We start from the raw sequence: 23,210 nt of genomic DNA, 5'->3' as shown, positions 1-23,210 counted from the left end.
GTCGACCAATCATTAAGACCTTTCTCCACGCCCCTACCTTTTGGCACGCCCTAACCTTTCGCCACGCCCATTGCTCAAGCCTGCAGTTATCCCTACTTGGATGTACTTCCTCTAGATCCACTTCATGGTTTGTTATTTGGGCGTGACAGACTGTTTTAGCGCATTAGCGCCACCTATTGCAATGGATATTCTTAATTACCAAAAATATCAAAACTGCCTCTGTGTGGCTCTATTAAACATAGACATAATATATACCATTATATCTATTAGTATTAATTAGTATTGATTGTGTCCATGCTATTAAACATTGCAAAGAGCTTTTATGTGTAACTGTTTAATCCTTACAGTCTATGGTATTAAAGGATAACAAAACAGTTTATACAGGAATTTAATTAAAAAGACAGTAAAAATCATCTGACAAGTAAAACATTCGCTGTCAAGGTCCTTTTCAAGTGCTTTGTCCACTAATAGCCCATTTTCGACAAGTAAGAAAAAAAACTAGCTTTTTGTTCAAAAATAATTATGCATAGGCTACTAAATCATAACTGAGATAAAAGTCGAAACTGACATAAAAAGTAGTAGCTATAATTTAATTATAAATATGAAAAATTAAACTTACGTCAAGACTTAACTCATAATTATGATTTAGTATCTCATAATTTCAGTTTATCTCAGAATTATGGTTTACCAAAGCATGATTTTCATGTTATGTGTCTGAAATGTGCTTCCATACAGCAACATAAATAATAAATGAGTAAAGGACATAAGCACCAAGCAAAAGTAGTTCTCATTTACGTGTTTATTCCTTTTATTACGTCTTTGCATTGAGAGCATCATCTGCGCTTCAAATAGAACTTCCATTTACTTTTATCTTCTTGTGTTTTGTGTTCCTACAAAATGATGTTTTTATTCACCAACGCTACCCCCTAATGCAGCAGTACAGCAGACCTGTCTAAATCACACACACACATACATACTCTCTGATCAACACAAGAACTACCACTCTTCCTTTAACATAATACACACACACACACACACACACACACATAGCATGTCATATGGAAGTCAAAAATACTTCTTGTGTTGAGCTCAAAAGGAAGGAGGAAAGACACAGGTAGCGTCCAGATAGCATGTAACAGACTTTAAATGCTATGATTCTTCGGCAGTACGTATACATCTCTGTGGAATACATACAATACAACACATGAATAAGGTAACTAAGTCACAGAAAATGAGGATAATATGTAGTGCCTTTATATGGAGATCAATAACCAAGAGCTTTCAATTTGGGCTCGCCCTTTGTTGGCGTAATATCTTGATCTGTGAAAACAGCATAGAACTTTAAACTCAATGATTTAACTAAAACGCAAAATGACTGACTGACATAGCTGGAGAAAAAGCTTTAGACAGGTCCAAAAAATGAATAAACAACGGAAAAACAGACACCATCTGTTCATTACAGTAGCATCAGTTTGAACGGCAGCTGTATCGGGGGCAAGCTGGTGAAGAAGAGTTGAAAGGATGTATAAGGAAGGACAGAGACGCTCATTGGGGACACTGGGCTGTTGGTGGAGATGCACTTGTTATTGGGCGAATGAGTGAGGGTTTGAGGGAAGATTATAAATAATAGGCTCTGTGGTTTATGTAAGGCTCCAGAGGGTTCAGGGAAAGAGGACACAAGGTGCTCGCGGTTAGATAAATAGGTTGACAGGGTCAATGGCATTGGGACATGTGGTTTTGTTTTCGAATTAGAGCAGAAAAACGGCTGGACAAATGATGCGCTACGATAACGGAGAGGACGAGTATAAGGAAAGAGGAAGTTTGGGAGAATCCTGAGCTGTAGAGACTATCGTCGGGGTGGCTGGTTTGCAGGACAGTGTGTGAGGGGTGGCTCGCTCTGTGCCTGAGTGCTGCTGAGGGGGTTGAGGGGTCCTCGGGGAGAGCTCCAGGCTGCCCACAGAGATGCCCGAGTCCGTGCTTTGGCTGCGGCCGCTGGCGGTGCACGGGTCCTCATCGGGCTCCGCCTCTTCCTCCTCCTGCAGCCACTGAAGTTCTGACTCCTGCAAGGGGAACGACCTGCATTCCCATGGCAGCACAGCCTGCAAATATAGATGATGATGATGATGATGATGATTCACTGAGGTTATTAAACTCCAAAACACTGGGGTTTATTATATGCGTTCATATTCTCTCACAACGTAAAGAATATTAAGCATATATATCTTTCAGGATTCACAAACAGCCCCCAGAAGAAGACTCAAGGATTTAATGATTCATGTAGAAATAGAAAACTGAAGACATTTTTTGAACTACAGAATGTTCTTCCAACTAAATAATTGCCATGGTTACAGCAATAATGAAGTTAAACAAAACGTTAAGTCCTCTTCCTCTCACACACACACCTGCTGTTCATCCTCAGCCTGGCCAAAGGGATCCTCCGCTCCAGTACAGAAGGGGCTGCGTGGCGAGACATCTCCTTCTGCAAAATGACTTTGCCTGGAATCTGGAGAGCCAGGTGTCTGCTCCAATCCCCTGGAGCACTTCCCATCCCCATGGAAGGAGGAAGAAGATCTGAGAGAGGAAAACAAGCAGAGAGTGAAATTTCAAGCAGTGACCGTAGCGTCCTGCAGTTTGACATGCTATACTTCATCTAAAACTATTTTAAAACTACCCACTGTTTTATGGCCACATATTAATTGAGAGAGTGCATGAAATGCGCAAGTATGTGTATGTGTAAGCTTTAGTGCCAAGCTATCCTTTATGCATATGTAAATTTTAACCTACATTCTTGATGTTGAAAAAAGTACATGTATAAGTTATTTGTGAACTACACAAATACATATTATTTTATGTAAAAGTTGTGATGTGACATTACATTAACCATTAAGGCAATCTACTGCCAACTTCTAATGCTAAAATTTGGGGTCTGTAAGATTTTTTTTAAGGTTCCTGAAAGAAAGCACATCAAGGCAGCATGTATTTGATCAAAAATACAGTAAAACAGTAATATTGTGAAATATTATTGTTTATTTTTAAAACAACCATTTTCTGTTTTGATATATTTTAAAATATAATTTATTCATGTGATGGCAAAGCTGAATTTCAGCAGCCTCCTTACTTTTTTAGGATTATTTGATGAACAGAAAGTTCAAAAGAACAGTATTTATTTAAAAAGAAAAAAATATTTTGCAATATTAGAAATCTTTACTGTCAATTGATCAATTTAATGCATCCTTGTTGAATAAAAAATATTTATTATATTTATTTAAATATTATTATTATATTTTATTTTTGCTGTTTTCTTTTATGTCATTTTATATTTTATTTATTTTCTGAATTTTTATCATGCTTATAAGTGGCTTAATATATTGGGGAATGTGCCCAAAAAGCTAAGCCAGGTCTGACACATATGTTACAAATAAACAGCATTTGCTAAATATTTAATTACAAATTGATCCCTGTTGTTGAAAAACATTATTCTAACACCCGTTTAAACCATTCTGACACCTGTTTAAATATTCTCCATCACATATGCCAACATTTCACAAACAAATTTCTCTCACCTGCCCCGGCGACGTCTGCGAGCCCAGCTCCCCCACCGACTCCTCTCTCTGCGCTCACACACTGCATGGCGGCTCAGAAACACAGCATCAGAGAGATCCTCCACCTATGCATTGAATGGTGGTGAAAATCAATAGACACAATAACAGGTGTCTTAAGAAACAAAAACCTTGTTAAAGGTATACACACCTCTTCCTCCTCAATGTCCAGTCCTTCCCCATTGGGCTGGTGCTGTATGTTATTGTAATTGAACGACAGGGCATGTGCCCCTTCCTGGTTTTTAGAGACCCCTGAGAGAGAGTCCAGCTCCCTCCAACTAAACACATGACATATAACACAAAATTAAACATTTTTCATCAACAATAGTGCTAGACTAATATATCAGCCAACAGATTAAGACTATCAGCATCAGCCAAAAAACCTGCTGGCTTGGCCAATTAACAGACATGACAGTTTCTCATTCTCACACATCACAAATCTTCTTACGTCACGTCAACAAACAACAAAAAATGTTTTTAAAATGTATTACTGATTTTTAAGTAAATGTAGTGTAAAATAAGAGTTCATTTAATCATTTGCTCTCAGCAGTTGTGTATATCTGGTATCCTTATATATAAAGCCATCAGTGATCCTGCTCTCAAGTTATCAGTATCGCCACAGGAAACCCATAGCAATATGCTAGTACACTGTTGTTACTTTTTAAGTTTACATATAATATAATGTAAATACACTGTATGGTAATTTTGCCACACTGGTTCCAGTTTGGAATGTACCTGTACAACTTTATAAACGATGGGACACAAGGAAACAGTGGATAGATGGCACTGTGTTTGAATAATTAATGGGAAATTACTTGAAACCAAAGCCACTTTGCACAATGGCTGTCTGACAGAAGGACCACAGGAAGTCTGACTCATCAAAGCTAAATGTTCATTATGTAATCGCTCATTCTTGTTGTAATACTTTGGAGTGAGTGCATATTCAGTGTAGTGGTTTTGGATGTCAGGCTGCATTATTTGTACCTTGGTGTGATTATTTCCTTGTATTGTAGTCTTTGTACTCGTGCTCCTAGTCCAGCCAGGCCCAAAGGCATCACCAGGTTGTCAATGTCAAATGAGTTTTCTGCTCTTCTCCTTCTCAAAGGCTGAGGAACAAGAGAGAGATTTAGGAAGCATCCACAACACATAGAATTGTGAGCTGCTGGCATTTTGCTTTTTTTTGTATATAAAAAAAACAGATGTACCTGAGTGGGTGTGTCTGTTGTTGGGGGTGTTGCCGGCAGAATGGACAAATCTGGAGCTCGTGGATGAAAATAGTTGGGAAAAATCACACCCCTCCGGCTTCTGCACCCAGAACCACCTACAAAAGCAATTTTGCAACTTTTTGAAAATGGTTAAAAAAAAAAAAAATCTTTATGAAGGATGTCTCTCGTGCTTAACCAGGCTGTTTCCACAAATTCTTGGATGATTCTCGGATGAACAGGAAGTTCAGAAGAACAGCATTTATAATTGTAACACTATAAATGTCTTTACTCTGAATGAAAGTATTAACTTCTTTAAAACAATTTAAAAATATCTTACTAACCCCAAACATTTGAGTAGTTGTGTACTACAGTATATAGTCCATTTATGTGTGTTTGTTAATATTAGTGACAATATATATTTCACCCACCAGGTGTGTTAAATAAAGGAGGCAGTGCATTGGGTGGACGGGGACAAACTAGTCTCCTCCTCACTCTCCCAACTCGTCCCTGGCCCCGCCTCCCTGGCCAAGAGGACGCCGATGACATGTCTGTCCACTGTAATGAATTATGAGAATGCTGCCCGGCCAGCGGGCGTATCCCACAATGCAGTGCAAGGGGTGAATCTGCAATGGAGGAAATTCAAAGCATTAAGGTAAAAAATAAATGTGACTGTAATGAGATTTTCCTCACTCATTTCATTCACAGTGGCCCCAGAAAGTATAAAGACACTTACAAAGCCAAACAAACAAACAAATATATATATATATATATATATATATATATATATATATATATATATATATATATATATATATATATATATATATATATATATATATATACACACACACACACACACATGTATAATTATATTAAATATATATTATAGCTATATAATTATTTATAAATAATATTATTCTACATTGTGTTTATATATCTACAATACAAATAAATGTATTTTTGAATAAATAAAAACATACATAAATGTATTTTATTCAAAATATAAAAGAACATTTAAACTGCCTTGTACAGTTTGTACTGTTGAAATACAAGCTAAATATACACATTTATGTGCTTACAAAGAAAACAAATAATGTTGAGATTATACAGAGATAATATACAGAGCTCACCTGATGGCATTGAGAGGACAGGGTGAACGGACATATCGAGCCAGGTCTGACGCATCCACAGACCTTTCTCCTTATCTGAGGGGGAGTGAGGAGGAGCACCACCACATAACACACACACAGCTGGCGGCTCACACCAGCACTGTAACGAAACCGCCTGAGAGGGACACACAAATTCAAGAACTCATCATCATTGAGATTCCTGTTTTTTTACCCTCCCTTCAAGGCATAATTAAAAATGAAGAGCAGCCAATAATAATAAAAGTTACACTGAATAACAGAAAAGCAGAAGCAAGGTCAACTCTGAGACCATCTTCACCTTTGACCCTAGCGCTGTGCAATCTTCCAGGCGAACGAGTCTGTGACATCGTTGCCGGAGTAACGGTCGAACCCGTGCGGCAGAAGGTGGTGGACTGGGCACTGTTTGCAGAGTGGTGGTGTCTTCTGTCTGCCATTTTCTGTTAGGATCACCAGCTGAGGACAACCTAGGGGGTAGTGCAATAGTACATTAAATGTCAAATCCAAAAATCCAAAAATTCAGTTTGTGTTTGCATGCAAGTTAAATCATTCACTGACTTGCAGTTGTGTGACGCGGGGGAGGGGTTTGTTGCTCTGAGGGGCATGTCAGGGATAGAGTAAGTGGACCGCACCTGGACGAAACATAAAAAAATACAGATGAATCCATCCACCCATAACAATCCCAAAAATACACACACATGGACACCCAGAATACCTTCCCCTGTCGAAGATGTGTGTAAAGCTCTGTCAGCGCACGGATCCGATACTCAAGCTCCGATACTTGAGTCTGCAGCCACACCCACCTGCTGCCAAGCCACGCCCTGCTCTCCGCCCACTGCCATTCTTTGCCAGTGACACTGAAAGAGAAGAAACTAAATACCGAGTATATGCATAAAACAATTTGATGTAAGGTTTTTTTTTTTTTTTTTTACATATGACATTTTTGTCCAATGCAACTTGCATTCAACAAGCCAAAAATTCTAAAAGGGTGTTTCTGTAGTGGTGCCATAGAAGAACCATTTCAGGTTCCCCAAAGAACCTTTCAGTAGTTCTTAAAATATCCATGCTTCTCCTTATTATGAAGAACATTTAATAATAAGAAGAACCCTTTTACACTATAAAGAATTATTTTGTACATTGGTAAGTTTCCATGGAAGTCAAAGTCTCTTTGTGGAACCGTAAATACCAATAAGAAACCTTTATTTTAAAGAGAAAAGGATTATTCAACCCTAGTGGACCGTTTTGGAAGTCCTAAAAGAATTGAGAATGAAGCTTCTTCTGACCCACTTTATTCGCAACAGCCTGGCATGAAATGGCTTTGTAACCTCTCAATGTGGCAGCCATGAATCAAAGGCCAGTACAGCATGTACATTGTATAGTACAGCGGTGATTGAAAAGGCAACACCAACATGCACTGAGTCATTTGAAGCTTTTCTACATGTAGGTGTACATGCATGTATATAAAACAGGCAGAGCACTTAACATTTGAAATTGCTATAAAAGGGTAATTTTAAAGGAATAATACCCCCAAAATGAATTTTGTCATCATTTATTCACCCTCATCTTGGTTCAAATCTTTATGCATATCTTTTTTCTGTGAACACAAAATAAATTATTTTGAAGAATGTTTAGAACCATACAGTTTCTGTTCCCATTGACTTTGAGTATGTTTTTCCATATAATAGAAGCCAGTGGGAACCAAACCTGTTTGGGTATAAACATTCTTCAAAATATATTCTTTTGTCACAGAAGAAAGTAAGTCAGTGCAGGTTTGGAAGGACATGAGGGTGAGTAAATAAGCACAATGTTCATTTTTGGGTGAACTATCCCTTCAACCCCGGGTTATCTTGTTCCATATTGTACCTGGGCTTTTTTTTTAATCTTTGGCATCTCATTAAGGAGAAAAACATTCCTTAACTCAGGGTTAAAAGATTTTAATCTGGGGTTAAGCATAGTGTGGAAAGCTTACATTGATTTTATTGGCAGCGGTCTAAAGCGACGACCCCCTCTCTCCAATCCCTCATCTTCCTCACTGTCACTGTCACCGCCGGAGCTGCTGGCCGTGTGGTCAGAGTCCAGGGCGCTCTCCGCAGTCCGGAGGATCTCGCTGCAGCTGCACGCCAGCCTGCTCAGTTCAGCCGAGTTTCTGGAGGTAGCACTGGGCCTTCTGGTGCAGCTCAAGCCCAGGCTCCTGTATAGGCCATGCAGCTGCTGTGTGACATGCCTCTCCACCTGCTTCACTTGTACGGCCTGCAGGCGCCTCCAGAGGTGGTCGGTCCGACCCTCCAGCTCTGCCTGCCTGCGTTTGGCTTCACCCCTCACTGCCTCTATTTGCTCAGTGCTGGGGCCCTCAGACCCCTGTGCATCAATGCCTACACCTGTACCGTCACACTTCTGTTGCTCTGGCTCTGCCCCATTAGGAGGCCCACTCTCAGACTGAGAAGAAGTGATGGAGAGGGAACCCAGGGGCTTTTTTACACAATCACGAAGGTCGGGGTCGGCTTGGAGGGAGGGTTGCGGTGGGAGGCTATTGTGAGAGGCTCCGTTTCCGCTGACCCCGTTGTTATGGTTGGCAGAGCTGGAAAGAAAGGAGCGCACCCTGTACAGTCTGACGCGCCCCTTCGCCGTCCTGCATGTGGGCAGCTGGGCACTTTCATCAGGCGGACACGCTGCGAAATTCATTTTTTGGGCCCCGGTCGTGTTTTCGCAGTGGATACGCCGTAAGGACGTGCGCCTGAAAGTCTCGGCAGTGCTCGCGGAGCCCTTCCCGTGAGCTTCACCATTGGAACCAACGCGAGCCGCGGCGTCCGAGAAGCACACCCTCTTGGAGGCTCGGGTGAAACTGCATCCCCGGCGCTTGATGACCGCGGGCTCGAGATTCCCGTGACCACACCTTGCAGCGGCTGTCATCATCTCGGTCTCGGCGTGCGCCGTGTGTCCGCGTCGGACTTTCGCGGTGCGCACCGGCGGCAGTCTCGCGCTCGCTCTGCGCTCGTCCCTTCTTGTCGTAGCGCTCGTGAAACGCCGCAAAACAGCTCCTTCGTGATCAATATTAATGGTGGTTTCCTCGCCCGCTCCAGTGCTTTGTCTACAGAAACGCCCGTGTCCTCCGCCGTATTCCCCCGAATCCGCGCATTCGTCTCCCTCCCGTGTGATATCGGCAGCGCCGTTCGTAAAAAATCCCCCGTCGTTCATTTTCTGGGCCGGATCCGCATCGCCAGAGGTGGCATCGTCCCATTCGCGGAACGCCTGGGCCTCGGCTACGCTGCTCTCCCTGTCTGAGCTCCGTACTGGGGCAGCGCTGGTGGCTGTAGCCGCAGCGGCCGAGCTTCCGTCACCGCTGACGGGCTCACCGCAGCCTCCTCCCCCGCAGCAGCGGCTGGCGCTATGCGGACACCCGGCCCCGCAACTCTCCACTCCAGGCCCGGCTGCACTAGCGCTCATTTTATTCCGATTGCAGTAATAATACATCGCTGTGTCGTTGGCATGGCCGGGTGTGAAGCGAGGACATACAACGAAGCTCCGTCAACGTATTTTTTTCCTTTTCGAAAGGAAGACGGGTTTCTCTTTTCACCCGTCTTGCCTTTCCCTGCACTGTTGGCTGTCTCCAACACTCCCTGTTCGCACTGAGCATGCGCCATTCATTGGCCCAACCTTCGGTAAAGAATTAGGGGTATTTCAAAAACTAGTTCACATTTTTCGTTTGTCACATGCCCTGGGTTGAGCTTAATTGCGCGTGGTATTGAAAATAACTATAGATTTAAAAATATAACACGCCTAATCTGTTTAGAATTTGAGTTAAGGACACAGCACTTGTCTGAAGGTCTGGGTCGAGAAAGCAGTGTTCAAGGGCAGCTGCATTTCGACATTCTTAACAATGAGGACAAAAACAACATATGATATGATATATGTGTGTATGTGTGTATATGTATATATATATATATATATATATATACATACATACATACATACAATATACAGCAACAATTAAAAAAAATATTTTCTATTTATTTGCTGCCCCCCCCATATGATTATTAATTCATATCGTTTAATTTCAGTGTTAAGATTTAGTTACAGTTTTGAAAGTTGAGTATGACTGCTGAACGAATGTTTTGCCATCCTAAACTTGAAGTATGCAGTAGGCACTGTGTGAAGTATGCAGTAGGCACTGTGTGAAGTATGCAGTAGGCACTGTGTGAAGTATGCAGTAGGCACTGTGTGAAGTATGCAGTAGGCACTGTGTGAAGTATGCAGTAGGCACTGTGTGAAGTATGCAGTAGGCACTGTGTGAAGTATGCAGTAGGCACTGTGTGAAGTATGCAGTAGGCACTGTGTGAAGTATGCAGTAGGCGTCGTTGGCGCCTTTTTTTGTGTCACCGCTAGAGGCGCTGTAGAGTCTGGAGTCATTCTGGGTAGCGAAGGCTAATTAGCATTTAACAATGGCTACACAAGCGCTAGGCTCTGCTGCTGCTGGATCTACGACGAGTCAAGCCGGTTATGGCTCTTCACTGAGCCGAAGAATGGACGGTGGACCGTGCTGTAAATTCTGGGAAAGCCCGGAAATAATCTCTCAGTTGGAGACGGTTCGCAGTTGGATTGCAAAGCATTATAAAAAGGTTAGCGAGCTAGACAGCCGGGGACCTCATATATGATGTGGTTCACTGAAGCTTTCTTTGATTTCTTTGCAGACAGCTCTGGTTGTCTTGCTATTTTTGTGGTTTTGTGATTCTTATTATCGCCTCAAACTGCAAAAGTCTATTTTATGTGGTAGTATTTTGTCTGTTTGTCTCGTAAAATATAGAAATGAACAGCTAACTACACAGAATACGGTCTCAACCTAGGACAGAAGTGACTAACTTACCTTCATTATGTGTTCATTTTAGCGGTAAAGTTATGTTTATATCAAACTCCACGACTCATTTGAGTCAGTATAAAATAAAAGACTGTTTTGTAGTTTCCGTTTGACGGGGTGTACTTAAATGTTTATGTTAGCAGCATGCTAGCAGCTTTAAGTTTGCAGAAACAGGTTTGTGGTCAAAGGTGTTTGTTTACACGACCTGACTGACACACCCCCTCTCAGTGCCATGCCATCCCTGTCCACTACCCACTGTGTAGGTAACACATACCTTGGTGCATCTAAAGTCTTAAACTGTTTGAATGTGAAAACCGTTCATTAGTACTAGTACAGTATGTAGCAAAATCCATTTTAGTAAAAGCTCTTAAACACTCAAAGGGTATAGGCCTCATTGCAATTGTCACGTTTTGTTCCAATTTGTTGTGCAATTTTAAAAATACAATATTTATTTTTTTCCCCCTCTTAAGTGTGTTCAGACTGATGCTCCCTCCAGCAAGTCTCTGTCTGGGCTGGTCATCCAACTGCTGCAGTTTCAGGAAGATTCATTTGGCCGTCGAGCAAATAACCCAAGCTTTACAAAACTCCCAGTGAGTTGCTGCTTTTCCACTTCATTCTCTGGCAAACCATGCATAATCACCTTTATGAGATCATTATCACTACCACACCAAGATCAGTCATAGCATGAAACCTAGTTTTGCAGAATTATGAGTGATCAGTTGTTTGATCCTTGTTTCTTTGTCCGCAGGCAAAGTGTTTTCAGGACCTAAGGCCGGGCAGTGCTCTCTGCCATATTCTGGGATCGGTGTACAAGTTTAAGACAGAACAGGGCTGGTCAGTATTAATGCTAAATAGTGCTGGATGCCATTTTTTTACTTATCATTAATTGGTTGAGTAAGTTTGGAGTTTGTCTATCAAATTTATATATAGTTTACCATTCAAAGCTTAGTGTTGTTAAGGCTGCATTTACATTGGCACAAAAAATCTGATTTTTTGCTCACATCTGACAGATCGGAAATTGTTGTGCATGTGTAAACACAAAAATCTGCACGAGATCTGATATTTTTCGCATCCGATCTGGGCCACTTCCAAATGTGGATTTTTAATTGGATACATATCCAATATCTGGACATCCAACCTATGTCTAAACACACATATCTGTTTCCCCGCAGAACTCCTAATGCGAGGGCGACACGTACTGCCCATAAAGAGAGCGTTTTAATGCCGGCATGCTGTATATGCGCTTGCAATTTATTGAGGCGGGAACTTTATATGTAAGAAATTGCACAACATTCAGGAGCTGGTTCTCAACCCCTGTCCTGTGAGTTTTATAAAAATAATAGCTTCGCTACTAAAACCTACATTATATTTCTTAGCAATGAGGTGATAACATAGTTGTTTTCCTAATTAAACCAACAGGCTTCAGTAGGCTACTCACATGTACATTCTCTCGATCTCTTTCTCTCTCTCACGTTAATTCATTCAAATTCATTCAATCTTACAGTGGTACTTTATTTCACTGAAGAATTCTACATCTAACGAGCTGTAGATAAAATTACAAATTAAATTTGCCATTACGGGTATTTATCCGTTCAGTCAGATTTTGTGCAGCAAAGCATCCATGACAGCTGTTGTCCATGACAAAAAATTATGTTCACTCGACATTAATTATTTGAATAATTTTAATAGCATGGCCATTCAAAGCCCAAGGGCCTACTACCATGTCCATAGTAAAGCGATAAATGGGCAGGAACTAATGTAAACACATATCGATTCGAATACCAGTCATGTCTAAAGTGAATGTGAACAGCTGGGCCAAAAAAATCGGATATGATCAAAAGATTGAATCTGTGCATTAAGACTTACAGTGTAAATGCAGCCTAAGATTTTTGTTATGCCTTTGAAAGTCACCAAGGCTGTGTTTATTTGATTAAAAATTCAGTTAGAACAGTAATATTGTTAAATATTTCTACAATATAATTATAATTTAAAATAACACTTTCCTTTGTTGTTAAATTTTAAAATGTAATTTGTTCCTGTAATGTCATTACAGCAATCATCCAGTTTTCAGTGTCACATGATTCTTCGGAAATCAATCTAATATGCTGATGTGCTGCATATCAATGCTGAAAAGAGTTAACTTGTGCTGTTTAATATTTTTGTGGAAATGCAATAGATGAATAGGAAGTTCAAAAGCAAATCTTTTGTAACATTGTAAATGACTTTACTGTCTTTTTGATCAATTTAATGCATCCTTGCTGAATAAAAATTACTTATTGACCTCTATCTCTTAAACGGTAGTGTATATATATATATATATATATGAATGATTTTAAATACAATATAGTGATATTAAAGTTACTTATACCATGATGTAAGATTTTGGTCATCATACAGCCCTCCACTTACAGTAAATGGTAATTAATTAGCTAATAAAATTGAGTGTTAGCTGATAAAATTGTGTGATGTCAAATGTATCTCATCCACTCTGTGATCTTTTATTTTTTATTAAAGGAGACGCTTTGATCTTCAGAACCCATCCAGAATGGATCGCAATGTGGAGATGTTCATATCTGTGGAGAAAACTCTGACACGGGTATTTGTGCTTGGATCTTTTGTGAAGACAAAGATCTCGAGCATGTAAATGTGTGGTTCAGTATCTGACCTGTGTTTTATTTGTGCTAGAATAACTTATTAAGCAGACCTGTGGTGTACCTGTCTCCTGATCTTGAGCAGAAGCAAGCTCTTAAACTCAAAGACATCGTTGTGCGACACCAGGTCAGTGGAATAATAAAAAAAGCAAAGAAATGGGGAAATATATCCAATACACACTAGACACTTCAGATGGGCATTTAGAGGAATTTTGTAGTCAAGTACTCAAACACATTAAAAAGCTATTAAAATGTAACCAGTATGATGCATATATACTGTTTCTGAGCTAATCTCGTCCAATGCTTTTTATTTGAGAATAAATAAAGAATATGCATTAATAAAAACACAATTTAAAAACCTGAAAACCGTTTTCCTCCATTTGTATTGTGAAAACCTGTTAATAATCTGGCTTTCTGTAGAGTAAAATTAATTAGTGAAAAAACAGTGTTTTTTCAGTGAACTAGTTGATTACTTGTCTACATTTCTATATTATTGATTAGTATTTACACAACGTTTTTGCTTGCATTTTCAGGGCACAGTGACAGAGGAGAAGTCACAAGCCACCCACCAAATATACCCATCCACCTCCACAGCAGATGAAGGTGTGTTTTAATTTTGTGTATTCTATTTCAGTCTGTGGAAAAGTTCACATCTGTGTGTTTAATGTTCACTGTTTGGTCTTTTCCAGAAGAGTGGCTTAGACCAGTCATGCGATTGAATCGGCAAGTGATGGTGCATTGGGGCATGTGTCCAGACAGGTAGAGAATACATCACACCCACATTTGCACATGTGCTCTAAATGTTTGGATTAGTAAATGCTACGTTTTGCTCTGTATACAGTATATGCTTTTATATTTTATTTCTTCAGTTATGACTCACTTATACCAGCAAGTGATGTAGATGGAGAAGTAGAGGAACCTCCCAGTCCAGACAGGTGCTGGAAGGTAAAAAAATCCTTTTAGTATCCAAGAGCTGATAAAATGTAAAAACTGTAACTTGAATGCAAAGTAAGTCGTTTGGATAAAAGCGTCTGCTAAATGCATAAATGTAAATGTTTTAGTCTTAATACCCTGAGTTCCCCACACAAATCTTTGCATGTTGTGTTGGGTTCCAATGATAATAAATATTAAATATTGAGATGTGATCAGACAGTAAGAATATCTACTTAAATGTTTCTTTTCTCAGGTTCGTGCCAAATGGGTTCTCGACACAGACACATATAATGAGTGGATGAATGAGGAAGATTATGAGATTGACGAGAATGGGAATAGTATGAGTTTCAGGCGGCGTATCTACCAAAGCACAGAGGTATGTTTATCTAATTTCATGCTTTAAAAAAAAAAAAAAAAAAAATCAGTTTACAAACATTTGTTTATAGTTTCTGTTGGTATGGATTATTTTTATTTTTTTTCCTCTTTCACAAGGAACAGAAACCTGGAAAGAAGCGCCGACGCTCCCCGTCTCCACCTTCTTCAGAGTCTAAGAAGAAAGGAGGAAAGAAAAGGTTAAATCTACTTTTTTGGTCACAGTTATGTGACATTTTTTGTTACCAGTGCAGGAAAGGTTAATGTTGGAAATCACTATATCAGTGTATCAAATTCTTTGTAGATTGAGACAAATTTGCATTTGCTTCTTATTAACGTATTTAATTTTGCATAATCCAATAGCTCAGGTGTGTATAAGAGGCGTGGTCAACCAGAGGAAGCGGAGCCAGAGGAGGACCTCACTAAAGACATGGAAGATCCCACGCCCGTCCCTAACATGGAGGAGGTCATTCTGCCTAAAAATGGCAAGTTTCTTTTTTTTTTTTCTGTGTTAAGTGCTTATGTTAATGTTGAGAGTGTTACACATTACTTATTTTTATTTATTTCACATTATTATCATTGGCTACAGTGAACCTAAAAAAAGACAGTGAAAACACTCCAGTCAAAGGAGGCATTATGGCTGATTTAGGTAAGTTTGTTTGTGGAATGTACTATTCAGTGAATCATGATCTGCTTGTATTTCAGTAATAACCTTGAATAACTGTGTTTCTTTCAGATGACCAGGAAGAGGACCTGCTTTCTGGTGTCAGAGTAAGTCAATCTAGCTAAATAAAATTGTATGTGCACATCCCAGAAAACATTAGACCAAGTGCATGACCAAAACCTTCCAAGAATACCTTCAGAAAAAGCAAAAGGACAGAATACTGCATAGTAAACAAAATACTAATAGTGAACAAAAAAAAAACACCCTTTCTGCCATGAGTTAGTCTGTCATGGTTGCTTCTGTCCAGCTAATACAAAATCTACATCTAGAACCCAGTTTTATAGTCAAGTCCTAGTTTAAAGGAATGCTATCTTACAATATCTACCATGTGCTTTAAATATTTAAGTTCTGACCTATTGTGTGTGTAGGATGAGGAGGAGCCGAGGGAGTTCAGCCGTGGGATGGAGGGGGAGGAGAGTGTCACAGAGCAAACGCATCACATTATTGTGCCCACCTATGCCTCCTGGTTTGACTACAACTGGTGAGGGTTTAACTGTACAAGTGTCCAGATTACGCCAACTCACATTCTCAGTTTTGCTGTACATAGATGTCAGAATTGAGGCATAGTGCTCTGAACATAAGCGGGCATTTACTATTCTTATGCATTTTTTTTTTTTAATGAAGAGTAATGGTGCTTTTTTTATTTTTTGCATTAGTGTTCATCAGATAGAGAGACGAGCTCTGCCTGAGTTCTTCAATGGGAAAAATAAGTCCAAAACACCAGAAATGTAAGTCGTTGTTTATGCAAATACTATTTGTATCAGATTCATCATCCTGAACTCTACATAAACATGTTCATATCTTGTTTCTAGATATCTTGCATACCGGAACTTCATGATTGATACATACCGGCTAAACCCTCAGGAGTACCTGACCTCAGCCTCCTGTAGACGAAACCTGACAGGAGATGTGTGTGCACTTATAAGGTGTGTATGTTCACTTGTACCCACTTAATATGAAACCAGTTCATAGATAATTTGTAATTCATTTATAAACTAGCTTGTGTGCATTTTAGGGTTCATTCATTATTGGAGCAGTGGGGGTTGATCAACTACCAGGTAGATGCAGAAAGTCGACCCCTCCCCATGGGCCCACCCCCAACACCACACTTTAATGTTCTTACAGACACATCGTCTGGACTCGTCCCACTACAGCACAGACCCTTACAGGTAATGCGGAAGTACTTTGACATTACATTGCCAAACACCAAATCTGTGCTTTAAATGATCAGTTCTTAGATTACGGTCAGCTGTTCATGTCACAAGACTTGGCCTTTTCTCTTTTATTACTTGCCTATTTATCGTGTCAAATAAAGGCTCATGAAATATTGATTTGAGGTTTTAAAAATCAGTTGCCTGGAACGATTATACATTTCAGCAATCATTATAAAAATATTTTAATTAACATTTTGTTTTTGTGTTTGAAGGTTTCCGCTTCTCAGCATATGTTGCATTTCCCAGAGAAATCAAGAGAAAAACCGTCTGACCTGCAGAACTTTGGTCTGCGGATTGATATTTATGCTAAGAAACATCCAAAGGTAAAAACCACAAACAGTGTTTGAAGCATTCATCATTTGAGCAGTGTTTTACCAAAACATTTTAGAATCTATTTGTACATTGAGATTCAGCACCTGAATACTGTGTGTGCCTTGCTTTGTCTTTTTTTTTTTTTTTTTCATCTTTTAGAGTAAAGGCGCAAGTGCAGGGAGAGAATGGACAGAACAGGAAACACTCTTACTTTTGGAGGTAAGCCAGTCAAACAGTGAACAAGATTTTGAAAGCTTTATTACTCAGGAGCCTTCAGCAGTGGTACTGCAGGGGGTTGCCAGTTATTATTTTATTTATCTCAAGCAAATAATGATGATGACGATTTTTTTTGCCCCAAGAATCCAGCTACATTTTTTACATTTTACGTCTATCCTATATTAAAATGTAATTTGTATTGTAATGTTTTGTCATTTTTAGATGAAAATAGTGAATGGAGGTAGTAAATAGAAAATGTAGTGTAAAACATGACAAGTATATGGCTCTGTACGTATATCGCAATAATGATTATATAATGACGTACATTTTATGCAATAATGATTTAAAATGCAACACTTAATTTAATACAGTAATATGGAGTACCTCCTCCATCTCTCTATCCCCAAGGGGTTTTTGGCCTGAAAGTAGTTGTGATTATTTGTTGTTTTTGTATTCCATGTCTCTCTTTTCAGGCTTTGGAGATGTATAAAGATGACTGGAATAAGGTGTCAGAGCATGTGGGCAGTCGCACACAGGATGACTGTATTCTTCACTTCTTACGGTTGCCTATAGAGGACCCATACCTAGAGAACTCTGAAGCCTCAATGGGTCCTCTGGCCTATCAGCCTGTACCTTTCAGCCAGTCAGGGAACCCTGTAATGAGCACTGTTGCTTTCCTTGCATCTGTGGTCGACCCTCGAGTGGCCTCTGCAGCTGCCAAGGCAGCTTTAGGTAAGAGTTAGTGTGTGTGCTGATTTGACGATTCATGAGAGAAAATATATATGTAATGTTTGAACTGTCTTTCAGAGGAATTCTCAAGAGCAAGAGAAGAGGCCCCACCAGAGATATTCATTGCCAGCTTTCATAGAACACAGAGACTCGAACATCATTTAGATCCAGCCTTTACACTCCAAACTGGCAGCATTGCGAGACTTGATCCTGACCATTCAGAAAAGACTGGTACTCATCTCACTTTTTTGTATATGTGATGTTTTTTTAAGTGATTTATGTAGCCGCAAGATTTATAAAAAAACAAAAAAACCTCTCCCCTTCAAATAATTTTTTCAATGCATTTTAAAGGGATAGTTCACCCAAAAATGAAAATTTTATCATTAATTACTCACCCTCATGTCGTTCCAAACCTGTAAGACCGTTGATCTTGGGAACACAAAATAAGATATTTTTGATGAAATCCGAGTGCTCTCTGACCCTCCATAAACAGCAAGGGTACTACCATGATCGAGGCACAGAAACGTAGCAAGGATGTCATTAAAATAGTCCATGTTACATCAGTGATTCAACCTAAATTTTACGAAACTCTGTGAGAATACTTTGTGCGCAAAAATAAATAAATAAATAACTTTATTCAACCATTCTTCTTCATCTCGTTTCACCCCTCATCCGTCCTCCTCATCAACATGTCCTGTCCTCTGCTTGTAAACAAGGCAGAGTGCATGCATGTTCAACATAAACAGCAGCATGCGCATGCATCGTTTACATGGAGAGGAAAGCACACGCATGCGTCGTGATACTCTCCACAATGGCGGCACCCCGGGGAAAACGGGATGAGGAGGAGAAAAATTGTTGAATAAAGTTATTTTTGTTTTCTATGTGCACAAAAAGTAGCTTAAAGGGGACCTAATAAATTCTGAGTATCTGGGTCACCATACTTGGCCACATGTCACTTCACAGTTTCACCCAATCTCCTGTTAATCTTGAGTACCTATAAAGTAGTATTGCATCCTTCATTTCTCCAAAGAGTCTTTAGTTGTATCATATTTGCTGTTTCACTTACTGTCTGCAGTTCAGAATCATGACCGGGATCTTTTATTGCCCAGACCGCTCCATCTTTCAAACGATGTGCAAATCTAGTGCCGAACTCAGCCTTGTTTATAAAACATTAACAACCGTTAAAAAGTCAACAAACACACAAATTGCATCCACTGATCACATAACGCTAGGTTCTTTGGGAAGCTGAACAAGGCTATCTTTCCTTTACAACCAAAAACACACTTATTCGTGGAGACATTCTTCTCAATCAAAGTCCCGTGCATTGCTGCCAGATGAAGCACGTTGACAGGCGCGCACTTGCTCTTGCTCCAGTCGATGTATGCGTGGGCGCACTCTTCTGGGAGAAATGCCCATATAAGGAGTTCCTCCCTTCATGATGTCATGAAGAACCACACTCAAAAAAAAAAAAAAAAACTTTCCGAAATTTGTACGAGGCCAGAAGGAATGTATTTGATACAGAAATTCTCTGTTCTGATACCAACTCATTTTTTTTAACTTTGGCCAAGTTTAGCATGAGAATCCAACTCTTTAACAGTGTAAATAACTCAACATGCATGAAATAGCATTAGACCCCCCCCCCCCCCCATAACAAAACCCCTAGTTTAGCAAATTACCTCAGATTAGTTTTTGTTTTTTTCAAATAAATTAATACATTCCACAAGGATGCAGTAAGTTGATCTATTATAAAGACATTTATATGTTTGTTACAAAAGAATTCTATTTATCAAGAATCCTGGGGGAAAAAAATAATTACGGTTTCCACAAAAATATTAAGCTGCAACGGTCAACCAAAATCAGCATATTAGAATGATTTTTGAAGAATTATGTAAAATATATATTAAAATAGATCATTTATTGTAAATTCTTGTAATATTTCAAAATATTCCTGTTTCTTGCTGTATTTTTCAACCCAATAAATGCAGCCGTGGTGAGCATACGATAATACTTTCATGAACATTAAAAAAGGCTTACTGACCCAAACTGTTAGTTGTGTGTACCCAAACAGTTTTAAGATTCATTAAAGAATAATTGGGATGGTCATACTTGAAGTATCCAGAGGAGGGCAGCAAGTGAAAGAAAAGTTTCATAATGTTGAATGTCATTTAATCAATGTCTTATATGGCCTTTGTACACAATATTATATAACAACGTTTATGATAAATATTGGGATTATGATTAATACATAGTTCTTTTTTTTTTTTTTTAGATGGGAGTGGTATAGAAACGATGAACACTGAATATGAGCAGCATGAAAAGGTATGAAAAGTTTCTTCAGACACAAATAATCATCATATATTCTGATGTTTTATGTTCCTCATTCACAAATCTTAAGGAAAGGGTGATTGAATGTCACTGAATCTGTACTGTCTGTTGTAGCTTGAGGGTGACAGCATCTTGGGAGAGGGAGAGCGTGTGAAGAACGAGGAGAAAGAAGAGAGTGAAGGAGAGAGGGGAGAGGAGAGCACAGCAGGTCGGAGGATCACAGATGCTCTGCATATTAAATCTTCTGCATTGATTCACCTTGATTTAACACAGTGCTGCTATATTGTTAAATATTTATGGTTAGTTGGAGTTGGTGTGACAGCTCAGGTACACCAAAGCTGTGGTCAAAATAGTATACTACTATAAAACTCAGACTACCTTTGAAAGGAATTTGGTATCCATAATATGCAAATTTTCTGTGTGCATGTGATGTCCAGATGACCTAGCATTCTCCATGCCTTTAGCTTTTGTATAAAAACATATACATGTAATTACTGTACAAAAAGGTGAACCCGTAGCACTTACCTTTCACAAAGCATGTTGTAAGTGAACTTTATCATTTATTACAGTGACCTCAGCAACAAAAAGTTTTGAAAGAAGTCTCTTATGCTCACTCAAATAATTTTATTTGAGAAATATTACAGTGTATTAATATTTCAAAATATTATTGTTTTAATTTAAAACAACTTTTTCTGTTTTAATATATTTTTAAAATGTAATGTATTCATGAGGTGGTAAAGCTGAATTTCAGCAGCCATTACTCCAGCCTTCAGTGTCACTGATCCTTCAGAATTCTAATATTTGGATTTGGTGCTCAAGAAACATTTCATATTAACCGTGTTGAAAAATATTTTAATGCTATTTTTTATTTTTTTTAAGCTGATACGTTTTTCAGGATAAGGTTTTCATTTCTTAAAAATAAATTACTGATCCCAAATCTTTTGAACAGTAGTTTATATGCTCATGTAATCTTTGTTTCTCAAAAGTCTACTAGTGAAAGAGTGAAAAATTGAGTATTCATGCAATCCCTACTGTATTTCTCCATCTTTCAAACTCCTTGTTCGTCTATCCAGAGGAGAGTTTTGACATGGGCCTCACCCAAGTGGATGGGGAGCAGATGAAGAGGAGGGTGGAGCTGGAGATTGTGGAGAGAAACATCGCCACAGCTGCTGCTGCAGCACTGGCCTCTGCAGCTACAAAAGCAAAGGTGGATGTCAAACCTCTTTCCTTGCACCCGCTCCCATGACCATTAATAGTTACAAAAACTATTATTGATTCTTTGATTCATATAAACTCACTCTTCTCTTTCTTCCTCTTATGTCCCTCTAGCACTTGGCTGCGGTAGAAGAGAGGAAAATCAAATCTCTGGTGGCTCTGCTGGTTGAGACTCAGATGAAAAAGTTGGAGATCAAACTGAGACACTTTGAAGAGCTGGAGACCATTATGGATCGAGAAAAAGAGGCTGTGAGTTAGAGCGCCTTGTTCAAACAAGACCTGGCATCACTCCAAGAAACATTTTTCAGTGCAAGAGTGTTTTTCGACATGCATCTGAATTGCCATTGATTTATTTTTGGAAATTAATAATTTTCGTAATCTTTTGAAGGGATAGCTCACCTAAAAATGAAAGTGTTATCATTTAATATCATGTTGTTCCAAACCTCTATGGTTTAATTGTGTCTCTCTTATTTAAACCAAGAAAGATCTTGCAGACTGCTAACTGCATTTTTAATGTGAAAATTTCAGGGTGTTTGAACCTCATTTGATATCTGTCTGTTGTAGCTGGAGCAGCAGAGACAGCAGTTATTGTCGGAGAGGCAGAACTTCCACCTGGAGCAGGTGAAATATGCAGAGATGAAGGCACGACAGAACGTGGAACAGCAGCAACAAACAGAAGCTACACAGAGCAGTAGTAGTACAGCATTCAACCCTCTTGACCAAGGTACACTCTCCTACATATCACAGTCAGTTCTTTTTGTCTCGTGCACACTCATTAGTCTTAATAACACTGGTTTTTGCATCCTCCTCAGGTCGTTCGGTGGGCAGTGCCGGTACTGGACAGATCATGGGTGCTCGGCACTCTGGAGCTCCCAATGGCATGTGTGAGTAACGCATGTCTCAACTCAAATGCTGATCAACTCTGGTGCGGAGTTCAAAACCTTTTGAACCCGGCTGCTTTTTATTTTTTTCCAACTCAGACCAAACTCCACCGTCCTCACAGTCCGATGGGGCCGCACCCATGTAACGTCTTCAACGCCTTAAGACCCAAACTCCGCAAGATGACATGAAGGACATGGTCACATCATTATCCATATTCACCTTTACAATAGCACTTCTTCTGTGTATATATCTAATATTTTTTAAGCATTGATGCTGGCATATTAGGGTCAGATTTGAGGCTTTTCATTGCCATATCTGTCTGTACTTAATGTTTGTAGATCTGTTTTTGTATTGCCACCAAGTACTAAAACATTTTTTTCAGTAAGAATAAATCTTTTATATGAAGTTATAACTTCTTGAGTTAGCTCATCTATTGAAGAGTTTACTTAAGAAGGTTTTCTACTACTGTTGTATTTTTAATTTAGTAGCTTATTCTCTGATGCATTTAATTTGATATTCGGGGTATTTCAGCAGGCAACTGTTCTAAACTATGAAGAAAACTGGGCTGCGCCATTACTTGATCTGTTCCAGATGTATTTTTAACAGCTTTAATTTTTTAAAGAAACTCTTAGATCACAGGTCACTCTAGTGCACAAGGTTTGGGAAAAGCTCTTTTCCATACATGAGAGTAAATGGAGAAGGGAGCCGTGGAGCTCATAAATGAGATTTGAGAGCTGCAGGGGAAGATTTTCAGCAAAAACACTTTTATTGTATTGAAAGGAGCAGCTAGATTTTCCTTTAATAGAGTCCTGTGTGTTCGACTTAAGAGTCACAAG

At 39.3% G+C, this 23,210-nt stretch overlaps 2 protein-coding genes across 3 annotated transcripts; one reads left to right on the top strand and one right to left on the bottom strand.

Annotated features, from left to right (window-relative positions):
- Positions 1–780: 780 nt before the first annotated feature.
- Positions 781–9,574, bottom strand: LOC306846893 (KAT8 regulatory NSL complex subunit 1-like). Its single transcript, XM_079380582.1, has 12 exons — positions 7,919–9,574; positions 6,665–6,806; positions 6,508–6,581; positions 6,251–6,416; positions 5,935–6,088; positions 5,233–5,427; positions 4,805–4,920; positions 4,584–4,705; positions 3,751–3,877; positions 3,564–3,667; positions 2,403–2,571; positions 781–2,099 (listed from the first exon to the last, which is right to left on the bottom strand). Exons 1-12 carry the CDS (start codon positions 9,418–9,420, stop codon positions 1,782–1,784), a joined length of 3,189 nt encoding a protein of 1,062 aa, XP_079236708.1. The 5' UTR covers positions 9,421–9,574; the 3' UTR covers positions 781–1,781.
- A 611-nt stretch (positions 9,575–10,185) lies between these two features.
- LOC306847182 (SWI/SNF complex subunit SMARCC1-like) lies at positions 10,186–22,835 on the top strand. 2 transcript variants are annotated; one of them, XM_079380989.1, is made up of 28 exons: positions 10,186–10,565; positions 11,272–11,391; positions 11,550–11,635; positions 13,316–13,397; positions 13,487–13,579; positions 13,986–14,055; positions 14,142–14,211; positions 14,322–14,397; positions 14,639–14,761; positions 14,878–14,957; positions 15,121–15,242; positions 15,347–15,406; positions 15,494–15,528; positions 15,850–15,962; positions 16,138–16,209; positions 16,294–16,407; positions 16,497–16,650; positions 16,908–17,018; positions 17,167–17,226; positions 17,697–17,955; positions 18,031–18,183; positions 20,222–20,271; positions 20,392–20,485; positions 21,351–21,484; positions 21,607–21,741; positions 22,057–22,216; positions 22,305–22,376; positions 22,473–22,835. In XM_079380989.1, exons 1-28 carry the CDS (start codon positions 10,389–10,391, stop codon positions 22,517–22,519), a joined length of 2,922 nt encoding a protein of 973 aa, XP_079237115.1. In that variant the 5' UTR covers positions 10,186–10,388; the 3' UTR covers positions 22,520–22,835. The 2 variants fall into 2 exon arrangements, with proteins under 2 accessions (XP_079237115.1, XP_079237116.1); XM_079380990.1 differs by having other exon boundaries at positions 10,349–10,565; positions 14,884–14,957.
- Positions 22,836–23,210: the final 375 nt, after the last annotated feature.

Source organism: Barbus barbus (assembly GCF_936440315.1).
Source record: "Barbus barbus genome assembly, chromosome: 27".
In the NCBI taxonomy this organism is placed as follows: Eukaryota; Metazoa; Chordata; class Actinopteri; order Cypriniformes; family Cyprinidae; genus Barbus; species Barbus barbus.
This window is presented reverse-complemented; position numbering and strand designations above follow the sequence as displayed.